This window comes from Leiobunum rupestre, chromosome 5 (assembly GCF_980474605.1).
Source record: "Leiobunum rupestre chromosome 5, qqLeiRupe1.1.hap1, whole genome shotgun sequence".
In the NCBI taxonomy this organism is placed as follows: Eukaryota; Metazoa; Arthropoda; class Arachnida; order Opiliones; family Sclerosomatidae; genus Leiobunum; species Leiobunum rupestre.
Window position 1 is genome coordinate 60208143 of NC_143388.1, and position 13159 is coordinate 60221301.

A 13159-nucleotide genomic window follows, 5' to 3' on the forward strand; every position below is an offset into this window, starting at 1 on the left:
AATTGACCGTAAAGTGGTCAAATTTAAATTACGCGCGGTCGACTGGCCGGAACTGGTCTGAGGTATCCTTGCGCCGAATGTACTATATATTTTGTCTTACTTAGCCTGCAACTGACTATATTATATACTAATAGCGAAATAACCGTAAAAAGGTTTAAGAAAATAAAGCTTAGTTAAAGCTATGTAGTCTTCAAACAGACTTTAATAATACCAGCTATATCAAAGCCCTGAAAAAAGCGGTTTGAATATTTTTTCTAGAATAGCTAATTAGCCTTGAAAAAGGATTTTTGAAAAATTTAGCTAGAATAGCTAATTAGCCTTGAAAAAGGCTTTTTGAATAATTTAGCTAGAATAGCTAATTAGCCTTGAAAAAGGCTTTTTGAATAATTTAGCTAGAATAGCTAATTAGCCTTGAAAAAGGCTTTTTGAATAATTTAGCTAGAATAGCTAATTAGCCTTGAAAAAGGCTGTATTGGCAAAGTTAGTCTCGGAAGAGACTTAGAAAAAATTTGACTGGGAGAGAATCGAAATTGAGAACTACCTGTTTGTTCAGGAGCAGAAAACGAAATGAAGAAACGCGCGTTATCTGGGACAAGTCCGACCACCGAAGGTCTAGGTCCTTTCTCTACGATCAGTGGTCACTGATATCACGTGATTTCGCAAAAGGGACAAGGAGTAAAAAAGAAAAAACCCTAATCCCCAGGACGCTCTCTATTCAAAGTAGTGACTGGTACGATGCTTTACGCTTCGACTTCAGCTCCGCTGGGAATTCCCTTCGTTTAAGCGTTGCAACGGTTTTATTTAAGTCCTATTAAAGAAATCCAGTTTCTCACTTTATGCCCCCTTTTGTAGAATTCCTAGAAACTAAGCTTATGTTTATTGTGTTGGTTGGAGCTAAGTTATCACTGAGGCGAACAGGTGGTTTTTTTTGCTGCTTTCCTTGCACGACGGACTTCCCCATCCCGGGACAGTCTTTTGTCATATACTCTATATCAATGTTAACAGAGTACACTACCAAAAGCAGAAACCACAGAGTTCGCTGCCTTTGTTTGTGTACTCAAGTAATATTGATTTCGAGTATAGGTGGTTCAAAAGGGAAAGTTTTGTTAGGGCCATTTAGGACTCTTGGAAATTGGAATTGAATGGGAGTTCTTTTTTTAGGGGGCTAGATGACCAATTTTTAAAAATAAATAAAATTTAAAAATCACATTGGAGGCCCCAGAGGCAATTTTTTTAAACTTTTAGAGGCCCCTAAAATAGGCCTAAAATTTTTGAACATATGAATTCAGAGGCTACAGTTCGTTTAACATATTACTCGATATCAGCATTGGGCAGGAGCATCGTAGGCGGGTGTTTGAAGCGGTAAGTCACGACCCCTGGTGCGATGATGGAGAGGCTAATCATGAAAGCACCGGCGAAAAACCCGTAGTATCGCTTCCTGTCAAATAAATCCAAATATTTAGTTAATAATTTTTTGCTTGAGCAAAAAAACCTCTTACTTGAGCAAAAGCCAAAGCATGAAAAGTGAGCAAAGGTAGAGTTGTAATTCGCACGATATGTACCAAGTTTGTTGCAGGCACTGGAATTAGTCATTTGAGTTTAGATTTTAGGTTTTCGGATAAATAGATTGATTCTGAAAATCAGTGGGTAAAATTCCCTTCTATCTTGGGGAGACTCACTTACTATAATCATAAGCCTAACATAAGGTCCCCTAAGTAAAGGTCTAGCATAAGGCCCCATGTTAACGGCGTTGTCCTGGGTAAGTAGTAACGCCCTCTTCATTTAAAAAATTTCTACATCTAAAATATTATCTCAATGATAAATGCCACACAAAACGCATCAAAATCTCCAACTTTTATTTTAACTTTGAAAGCGATAAAATTTTGAATAAGCCTTGGCTATGATGCTAAGGGCTGGCAGCGGAGGTTTATCCAGCATGGCTCGTTCGCGCGCATAGCTTGTGCGCATTCAAAATGCATTTAACTAAATTATTTTAAGAAATGCGTAGTTAAGAACGTAGCCACTAGGAGGTGCCGTTTTATAATGCCTACCACTTAATAACGGGTGTGTGCAATATGATAGGCTTACGCTATAATATATTTTCCAGTCTATTGATAGGCGTACCTTGGATTATAAACGCGTTACTGGATATTGCACTTTGGGACTTGAGTGATTTCAATAAGTGATATGCCATCTATCGGTTTTTCTTACATGTGCGTTTAAGGACAAAAGAATAAGACCTTTTTGGCTTTTACAATTGAAGGTTTCAGTTATTAGGTACGTAAAAACGTACCTAATAACTGAAACCTTCAAAAACGTATTAAAATTTTTATTGATTCATTTTTATAACGCATTATAATATTCTTAACCATGAAATAAATTAAACAAGGAACTGAATAGTAAAAAACCAGTAACATTTTAAAATCAAATTTATGATTCCGTACATTCCGAGTTTGGTTTGTATCAGCGTTTCCATGACAACACCATCCCACCCCGTTTTTTAATGACATTCGTAACGCGCCCGAGAATACATTGGTGAAGTTAGAGTGCAATATCCACTAACACGTTTTTAATCCAAGGGCGTACAAAAAAAATGAAAATAAGTAGGGAAAAAACCTAAAGTATACCATTTCTCTTGGGTGTAAGAAATTGTTTACTGATAGGGCAATCGCCCACCAGTTGCGTCTGCAAACGCTGACAAGGTCATCCATGACTTCGTGCCAAAAGGGTCCCGAGCCAAAGATGGGCACCAGTATCATCAAACCAGCCGTTAGCAACGCCGATGGTATCAACCTCCATATTCGTCTGCCTATGTAAATGGGAATGTTGAAGGCCGTGGACCCGTGTTTGTCCACCATTTTTACCGTTACGTAACACAGTAGCAGACCACTGAAAATCCGTTGTTAAAAAGGTTGAAACTTCGAAACAAAACCTTCTATGAAACGGTTCCTAAAATAAATTACCTAATGAAGAAAAATGTGTCGACCGCTACTGACGCATTCAGTATAGTTTGAAAAGCCAAATCTTGACCATATCCTTGAGCATTTTTTAAATTGCCTTCGTGAAAATATCCAAAATATAAGTGACTCGTTGGAAAATGAAAATATTAAAAATTGGCGACTAGGTTTACTTACTGAAGGATTGCCAGTTAACATAAAGATAGGTGTGCCCCAACAGAACCCAAGTAATCGAAATGAATTTTATCCCGTGAAGGCATTGCAACGAAGCGTCTTCCGGGTTGACCCTCGTGTCCAGAAGACGGGTCACGGTGATGGGAATTGAGAAAGATCGAATCAGTTGCCAGCCTAGCTCTATCCAAACGTAATAAGGATAAATATAACTGTATTACTTCATAGCTAATTCCATTTACTCTCTCAGAGAGCACCCCGATACGGTTTGGCTACCAGCTAATTTAGTTTAAATTCCCGAATAATCCAACAGTACACTGAAAGCTTGGGTCCCATTCGACCGAAAATAGCCGAAATGTGTGATTTTAAATTAAATATATTTTTGGTCCCATTCGGCCGAAATTAAATTCCATTTTACTACCGTCTACGGAGGCCCTTAACCTAAACTAACCCAACCCAACCCAACCCAACTTAACCTAACCCAACCCAACCCAACCCAACCTAACCTAACCTAAGCCAACCCAACCTAACTCAACCTATCCTAACCTAGCCCAAACTAACATAACCCAACCTATCCTAACCTAACCCAGCCCAAACTAACATAACCCAACCTAACCTAACCTAACCTAACCATTGGGCTAGAATAATGAAATTATTCGGTCGAAAGGGACGATACCCTCTGAGAGCGGAAAATGAATTCAGTATAAGCTAATCTTACTCTGATTTTTCTTAATGTCGATGGTTTCTTTGTAAAAGTAGACGTGTACGATTGTAGCCGCGGCCACCGTCAACACAAATGCTAGTACTACGCAACTGAAATTGACAGCGATTAAATTCGGTTGCGGCTATCATCGTTCTATAACGATACCTACATAACGACGAGTTGGTCATTGTCAATAACCAATTTCCCTTTAGTATGGCAATCCGTCACTCTAACAGAAAAACCCAATTGGTCGGCAACTGCAATACGAATTTAGATTAAATTTTGAATATTAGACTTACCACGTTCATATTGGCAGGATCTCTTTATGGAGAGGTCATATAACCAAAGAGTATACATATAGAACTACGTGAACTAGAGATAAAATTACCGGGTTTTTCCATGCTTCTTCTATCTTGGAGAAATAACGTCTACCCTGGAGTTGAAAATCCTTTATCTGGCAATACGAGCGCTCTCTCCCACGTTAGGCATTAGAATTTACCCAGAAGCCCTCGGTATTGTGGTGTACGTCTGCTTTATCTGCCATCTGGATTTTTTTTATTTATTGTGAAAGTCGCATCACTCGCGTCTGCTATAAGACAGTCCTAACTTTGAATTATAGTATAAAGTATAGTACTTTTTTGGAATGTAGGTGGCTGCACTAACAAGGAGAGTACCCGAGGTGTTTATTGCCGATTTTGTTCAAAGTCGGGCGTAAGGAGACCTATATGAGATATGAAATTTCCCAAAAGGAGACGTTGCACTACCCATTCGTTTTGCTATAGCAACCGAAAATGTTTTTGATCACTTAAAACAATAAAATCTCCATTTAAAAAAGCATGGGATTTTCTCGGTTTCACAGGGTCCTTGCTACGAAATTTTTTAAAAATTTTGAAAATCACGAAATGTGTAATTTGGACCACATTTAGGTTAGTTTCATCAAGTTTGGGTAAATTGAAACATTTTTATTGTAAATTTGTAACAAATTTTGGGTAAAATAAGGAAAAAATCTTATTTTGGTTGTAAGTGGTCAAAAACATTTTCGGTTGCCATGGCAAATCGAATGGGTAGTGCAACGTCTCCTTTTGGGAAATTTCATATCTCATATAGGTCTACATTACGGCCGACATTGAACTAAATCGGCAATAAACACCTCGGGTACTCTCCTTGTAAGTGAAGTCAACCGCCCGAAAAACATGCTGGGAATTTTTCCCTTCCACAGATGTTTTCCCCCTTTTCTACTCCAGGGTAGACGTTATTACTCCAAGCTTCTATGCTTAGAGGGAGATGGGACTGCGATTAAAACCTCAAATCACGATACAGCGACACTACGGGATTTTTAAAACATAGATTATGGTAGATTTAATAACTGCATCTATTGCTTCTTAAAATTAAAAAAATTATGTTTAAATTTTAAAGCTAGTGAAATAAATCTTTTTTCAATAAATGTCACTACCGTCCAAATAAAAAGGGCGGTACTTATAACTGATTGGATCGTTTGTAAATTGGTCAATAACATAAATTACAGCAATTATAAAAAAATATTTTTACATGGGCTATATAATTTAGGTTAAAGCCCACTAAGTAGAGTATAAGTTATCTAACTATAATACCCTACAATGGCTCTCTGACGAAGTTATCATTTGGCTATTTACAATTTAGCTTCCTTTGACATAAATAGATGGCACCACGCTCTCTAGTAAAGTCGCGTTTTTCGAAGAATTGGAAAGTTTCATGGCCATCTCTAATAACAGGGGCCTTTTCATAATACCGGTGGCTATGATAAAACCGCCACCTGCTTTAAGATATTATAACAAATAATTAAGAAGATAAAATAATTATATTGGTAGTATAAAATAAACTGTTTTACATAATTTCTTATATAGTTTGGGGTACCAGTGTAGATGGCGTATATTAAGCAGCGTGTGAGCTTAGAAACTGACGAACGATATAAACAAATACCGTGAGTGATCCAACCTTTCCATGCAAAGATCCTGATACTGGTTAAGCGCGTCATACCTGACTTTCCTATATTCTTAACATCATCCTGGGTACAGACAGATGGAACACAGACGCCGATTCTAATGGCAACCAAGTAGAACGAGGCCGCTTGCCTTTTAATTTCTTTGATGAACTATGTCACCGTAGGAGGACATTAGTTAGTTAACTTATGGTGATTTGGTTTAGTCTTACGCGTACCGAGTTGGCAGGGGTGAAATTCCCGAGGGCCTCCAGTTCTTGGTCCATCCTGTAAAAGTGGGGCTTTGGTGGCAGAGGGGGCCGGAGGTTAACGGCGCAATATTGACCTCGGAAACCACCCTCTCGTTCCGGGTCAACCTCAATCTCCATGCACTGGTCGTAGGCCCCGACGGAGGTCAAACTTCCGTCTAGGAAACCGCTACCGGGCTTGCCAATTGAATCTATCACTGAAAGCGCGAGTCATTGCTTTTCAATTGTTTTTGGTCAAATTTAGGCAAAGTAATTTTGTTATTAGTATTTTTACGCTGTTTGAATTTTTGATGATCACAGTAAAATTACCTTTAAAATGCTAAAATAAAAATTAATCTACCTACAAGTACAATAATAAAAAAACTGTCAAAATTTCCACTATAGATGGCTATGACTTCAAATGGCAGTGCGAGCCACAGTGGCGTAGCCAGAAATTCATCAAGGGGGGATATAAGTATGTGAATGTTAAGAGGGGGTCTAGAAGGGGTGGAAATTTTAGTGGAAAGGAGGGTCTGGACCCGGAAACCACCCCCCTTGTCAACGCCACTGACGAGTCAGGACTACTAGCAAACTTGAAATATATTTTCAGTGATATCTCCGGATGCAATATCTATTACTAGATTTCTTCAAAAAGGTTATATGCATTTCTTTGCGGTATTAATTTTTAAATAATCTAAAACCTTCGTATAAAGCAATCAGTTTTAAATTAATAATAAGCTTCCTAGTTGTTAGGGTAAAATTATTAGAGTGGTCCTTATTTTATTTATTTCTTAAATATTGAAGTCTGACCCTCCAAATTAGTTTCAATGTATATAATCAAACGTCTTGAGAAATTTGGGTTCAATAGAGCAAAATTTAGAGGTAGCTCAATGAGCTTGAAATTCCCTATATTTTAGCATTAGAAGAAATAATGATTTTTTATTCTTATAAATATTTTGCGAGAAAGTTAGGGGCTGTGGCTACTTTCTCTAAAACTGATACTTTCAAAGTAATTTAATATATCAATAATTTCAAACTACTTTTTTTACGTATGATAATGGGTCCAATAGACTGGCTTTAAATATGTAGTGATATAGGCTAGAGAAGCATAATACTAAATTACACAAGGTAGAAATGAAACTAGATAATTTAGTGATTTAATATACTACATGGAATTTTTCAGTTTTTGATAAAGGAGCCTTAACCCATAGCTTTCTCGCCAAATATTTATAAGAATGAAAAATCATTATTTCTTCTAATGCTAAAATATATGGAATTTTCAAGCTCTAAATTTTGCTCAATTTAACCCAAATTTCTCAAGAAGTTTGTTTATATACATTGCAATTAATTTAGAGGGTCGGACTTCAATATTTAAGAAATAAATAAAATAAGGACCACCCTAAACGTTATCTATACATGAATCATAACATGTCTGAAATTAGTATTGGATTGATCTATATAAATACATGTACTAGCTCGCCCCAATTGTTGTTTCGCATATTCAACTAACTCCTAGTTCATAATGCGTTTTAACTGATTACAAATAAACTCGGCGGTTCAATCGCAAAACCTAGTAAGCGCGAATTTTGAATAAATTCAAGTACATATCAAAATTGAACACATACTCGAATTATTTCAACTAGTAAAACCATTCATAGATGGGATATACCACTAGATACCATTGCCATAAGAGATAATGTTAATCAAAATAAAGAAACTGGAATAAATAAAATTTATTAAAATGGCGTTTACTGGGTTTTGACATGGGACAGCCAAAATGAATCAAGATCACGTTTTCTAAACGCAATTTAATTTAAAATTAATTTTGTTGCGCAAGTTCAAAAACGACTAAAAAATGCCACTATAATTATACCCATAAATTGGATAGTATGATAAATATATAGTCGCTTAACTTACTTTTGAGAGCCCATGGTTTGAATTTCCTGACATCGAAAATCAACTTAGTCAGCGAATCGAAACATTCGCCACTTAAATTGGCTTCCGAGCCGGACCTTATTAGCATGGGCAAGATTTGCTTCAAGACGCTTTCGACGATGTTTTCGAACTTTGTCTGAAAAAACTTCCATCGCTCAAGCAGCTCGGTAGTATTCGATATCGTGTCCACCTCTATCTTTTGCATTATTGACCCGTCAACTTTGCTAGTCGTTATCCATAGAAACGCGAAAATAACGCCCAACCACCAAATGCCGGACATAGTTCCTTAGTAGCGACGCAATGTCAATCTCGTCCGAACAGTTCAAAAAGTAAATGCTGAAGATGCTACGAAATCATCGCGAGTTGGAACGTTCGAATCTGTTTATAGTTTGGCGGTATTCATTTGAATGTTTTCTTTAAAGTTAGTCGACCAAGATAGCAGTTATTAAGTCCCCCTAAACCGGGTATGAAGCACCCGCTCTAACGTTGAAAATTGTGGACGATAATTTCCATCGGTACAGGGACGAAAATTTAATATCCGACTGGAATAATTTTCTCTTTCACCGCGTCTTTAGATCGCCTGTAATGGATAGACGTTTTTCCCTAGAGACCCAAAGCGTTTTATCAAATATTTAGCAAATTAACTCCCACTGTAAACTTCAATCCGTCTTTTCTAACGTTTATGGTGGGATCATACCTACCTTATCTTGACAGCGAGCGTTCGGCTCGTACAATCATTTTGGGGGGGAATGTGAATTTTTAACCCAGTTCGTTTCGGAAATGATTTTAAAACAGTCTATTGTTTGTTAAATTAGAGAATTAACTTTATTAGGTACCCGTAATACGTTCGAGTTTCATTTACGTGGCTCTATTTAGGCCTCGTACAGATTGTTTGGTTTAATGCGTTTTCTTTTATTCACTATAAAAAGTATTGTCTTTTTCTAAGGTAACATTTTTCGAGGTTCTAGACAATACTAACTTCTTTGAAGTTTCACTTAATTATATTGTCTCGGATATAATGCTATAATTGTAGTTGAAGATAACGAAATCTGAAATTTAAAAAAATTAAATTGACAGTTTAAAATACGCTTCACGTCGTTTAAGCATTAATTTGATAAAATAAGGTCTTTAACTGATTTCGCAACGATTTAACGACTGGCTTAAGGCACTCGTTTTGTTTTATAGGATTTTATTTTATAGACTTTATTTCGCCCCAAAATGTGTTCGGCGCCATTTTGTACGCTGCTGTCATGGTTGTTTTTTAAGTAGTTAGTTTAAATGGTTCGGTAAGAAAAGTATTGTTTAAATTTTATATTTTGTGAATGGAATAGTTTTCAAAATATTTTAATAATATTATATTATAAATAACACTGATATATCATTATTTAACTGCATAAAAAATACCGTTCAGACAATTCAATTTTATTGGTGTTAAATTAGTTGAATATCCGAATTACCAATTAATTGGTCACCTTACGCCGCTCACGCCTTTCCACCAAAAATGGGTTTGTTGTTCGCAATAGTAGGACAATTGGTCACAAGAGGGCTAACGATTTGGTTTCCTCCAATGGTATGACCCGTATTTTGAATTATCATCTGCTATGACTTCAATGGTCACGCCTACTATTTTCGTGTGTTATTTTTCTGTTCTAATGTCATTTATAAATTAGGTTTAGCCTTTAAAAATTATTTGTCTGCTATTTAGATAATTTAGCAATATAGGATAGTAAGCGGATGACTGGTCAAAGATTCCAAAGTGGCCGCGTTAGTGACGTTAGGGAGTACCTTAATTTCATTGATTGAATTTCAAATCGTTGTTTATCTCAAACCTATTTAATACTCAGAAATCGGTCAACAACCCGAAAAATTTTGAGTGTTGGTCCAACTAAAGATGTTCACACTTCTTAATTGGACAAAATAATTGACCATTAAAAGTTGTATTGACTGAAACCGGTAGGAGGATTGAAGGAACTTAATAATAATAATCAGCTAGGTTAATACCCATGGCAACACCTTAGGCCCAAGTCATCTAGCGACTTATAATGCCTTTAAACAGGTGGCCGGGTTACAATTCATAAGAGGGTGGTGGCCAGCCCTACACTAACTATTAACGATAACCTCAACAAGTTTTTATGAAAGGGGAAATCCCTTTAACCAGTGGGGAGATGTTTTTCCGAGTTTTCACCCAGTGCCACAAACTCGGATCGAACCCGGCTCCTCTTGCTGCGAGGCGAAAGTGCTAACCACTCCACCACCCCACCTCTTTACCCCACCTCTTTACCCCACCCCACCTCTTTACCCCACCCCACCTCTCTACCCCACCCCACCTCCTTACCCCACCTTCCCACCTCCTTACCCCACCTCCCCACCTCTTTACCCCACCTCCCCACCTCTTTACCCCACCCCAGCCCACCTCTTTACCCCACCTCCCCACCTCTTTACCCTACCCCAGCCCACCTCTTTACCCCACCTCCCCACCTCTTTACCCCACCCCAGCCCACCTCTTTACCCCACCTCCCCACCTCTTTACCCCACCCCACCCCACCTCTTTACCCCACCTCCCCACCTCCTTACCCCACCTCCCCACCTCCTTACCCCACCTCCCCACCTCTTTACCCCACCTCCCCACCTCTTTACCCCACCTCCCCACCTCTTTACCCCACCCCAGCCCACCTCTTTACCCCACCTCCCCACCTCTTTACCCCACCCCACCCCACCTCTTTACCCCACCTCCCCACCTCTTTACCCCACCCCAGCCCACCTCTTTACCCCACCTCCCCACCTCTTTACCCCACCCCAGCCCACCTCTTTACCCCACCTCCCCACCTCTTTACCCCACCCCACCCCACCTCTTTACCCCACCTCCCCACCTCTTTACCCCACCCCACCCCACCTCTTTACCCCACCTCCCCACCTCTTTACCCCACCCCACCCCACCTCTTTACCCCACCTCCCCACCTCTTTACCCCACCCCAGCCCACCTCTTTACCCCACCTCCCCACCTCTTTACCCCACCCCACCCCACCTCTTTACCCCACCTCCCCACCTCTTTACCCCACCCCAGCCCACCTCTTTACCCCACCTCCCCACCTCTTTACCCCACCCCAGCCCACCTCTTTACCCCACCTCCCCACCTCTTTACCCCACCCCACCCCACCTCTTTACCCCACCTCCCCACCTCTTTACCCCACCCCAGCCCACCTCTTTACCCCACCTCCCCACCTCTTTACCCCACCCCACCTCTTTACCCCACCCCACCTCTTTACCCCACCTCCCCACCTCTTTACCCCACCTCCCCACCTCTTTACCCCACCTCCCCACCTCTTTACCCCACCCCAGCCCACCTCTTTACCCCACCTCCCCACCTCTTTACCCCACCCCACCCCACCTCTTTACCCCACCTCCCCACCTCTTTACCCCACCCTAGCCCACCTCTTTACCCCACCTCCCCACCTCTTTACCCCACCCCACCCCACCTCTTTACCCCACCTCCCCACCTCTTTACCCCACCCCAGCCCACCTCTTTACCCCACCTCCCCACCTCTTTACCCCACCCCACCCCACCTCTTTACCCCACCTCCCCACCTCTTTACCCCACCTCCCCACCTCTTTACCCCACCCCAGCCCACCTCTTTACCCCACCTCCCCACCTCTTTACCCCACCCCAGCCCACTTCTTTACCCCACCTCCCCACCTCTTTACCCCACCCCAGCCCACCTCTTTACCCCACCTCCCCACCTCTTTACCCCACCCCACCCCACCTCTTTACCCCACCTCCCCACCTCTTTACCCCACCCCAGCCCACCTCTTTACCCCACCTCCCCACCTCTTTACCCCACCCCACCCCACCTCTTTACCCCACCTCCCCACCTCTTTACCCCACCTCCCCACCTCTTTACCCCACCTCCCCACCTCTTTACCCCACCTCTCCACCTCTTTACCCCACCCCAGCCCACCTCTTTACCCCACCTCCCCACCTCTTTACCCCACCCCACCCCACCTCTTTACCCCACCTCCCCACCTCTTTACCCCACCCCAGCCCACCTCTTTACCCCACCTCCCCACCTCTTTACCCCACCTCCCCACCTCTTTACCCCACCCCAGCCCACCTCTTTACCCCACCTCCCCACCTCTTTACCCCACCCCACCCCACCTCTTTACCCCACCTCCCCACCTCTTTACCCCACCTCCCCACCTCTTTACCCCACCCCACCCCACCTCTGTACCCCACCCCAGCCCACCTCTTTACCCCACCTCCCCACCTCTTTACCCCACCCCAGCCCACCTCTTTACCCCACCTCCCCACCTCTTTACCCCACCCCACCCCAGCTCTTTACCCCACCTCCCCACCTCTTTACCCCACCTCCCCACCTCAGCCCACCTCTTTACCCCACCTCCCCACCTCTTTACCCCACCCCAGCCCACCTCTTTACCCCACCTCCCCACCTCTTTACCCCTTTAACCAAAATTTTCTAGTGAGAATGACGGCGCCTATGTTTTGGCGTGAAACCAAAGTCTATATTATCATTTCATATTTCAGCGATTTTTTGTGAAGACTTTTTCCCGGTTTCTTACTTTCACAAGGGCTAGGAAACCCCGTTTCGAGTTTAATCTTTTGCTATTTTCTTATTTGTTTTAACCTTGACACCAACATCTTTCTAGAGACATCTCTGAAGTTGAACAACAACTATCGAGATTAGAGAAATAGCAACTTAAGTGTTTCTTAAAAGTTTACAAATTTCCTTATTAAGGTCAAATTGCTTTAACTACTTTTCATTCATGGTCAAATACGTAATAATTTTTTTTAAATAAATTTGATTTGACTTAAAAAAAAATATTCTATACCACAGTAGGTTTGTTGTAAGTTTAATTTCTATCGTTCATTGTATAACCTTGTCATCGCAGTTGAAAAATTTGCGTAAAATCCATATGAAGTGGTTAAATTTGTAACCTTTTTTATTTTACGTGTATAAAATTCGGTTTTATATTATTCTATGTAAGCCGTTTGGAAAATATTAAGTACTGCTATGAAATATAGCAAATACTGCCATGAAATATAGCAAATACTCCCATGAAATATAGTAAATACAGTGAAAACTTTCTTGTTCATATAGTTTTTGAGCCTTCAAGTGTAGCCCTGTAAAGGGTTAATGGACATTAATTATTTAATAGGATTTAGTTGAAACTA

The 13159-nt window shown here is 40.8% G+C and overlaps 1 protein-coding gene across 1 annotated transcript in view; it reads right to left on the minus strand.

The window, feature by feature from the left end:
- The window catches only part of LOC149945484 (nose resistant to fluoxetine protein 6-like), a 45860-nt gene that overhangs the window by 8193 nt on the left and 24508 nt on the right, over positions 1-13159 (minus strand). Inside the window, exons 2-10 of the mRNA XM_090176577.1 lie at positions 6028-6254; positions 5848-5962; positions 4001-4088; positions 3847-3941; positions 3135-3311; positions 2964-3057; positions 2628-2889; positions 1500-1579; positions 1316-1438 (exon numbers count right to left, since the gene is read on the minus strand). Coding sequence (XP_090032703.1) covers positions 1316-1438; positions 1500-1579; positions 2628-2889; positions 2964-3057; positions 3135-3311; positions 3847-3941; positions 4001-4088; positions 5848-5962; positions 6028-6254 — 1261 coding nt within the window. The remainder of the gene's footprint in view (positions 1-1315; positions 1439-1499; positions 1580-2627; positions 2890-2963; positions 3058-3134; positions 3312-3846; positions 3942-4000; positions 4089-5847; positions 5963-6027; positions 6255-13159) is intronic.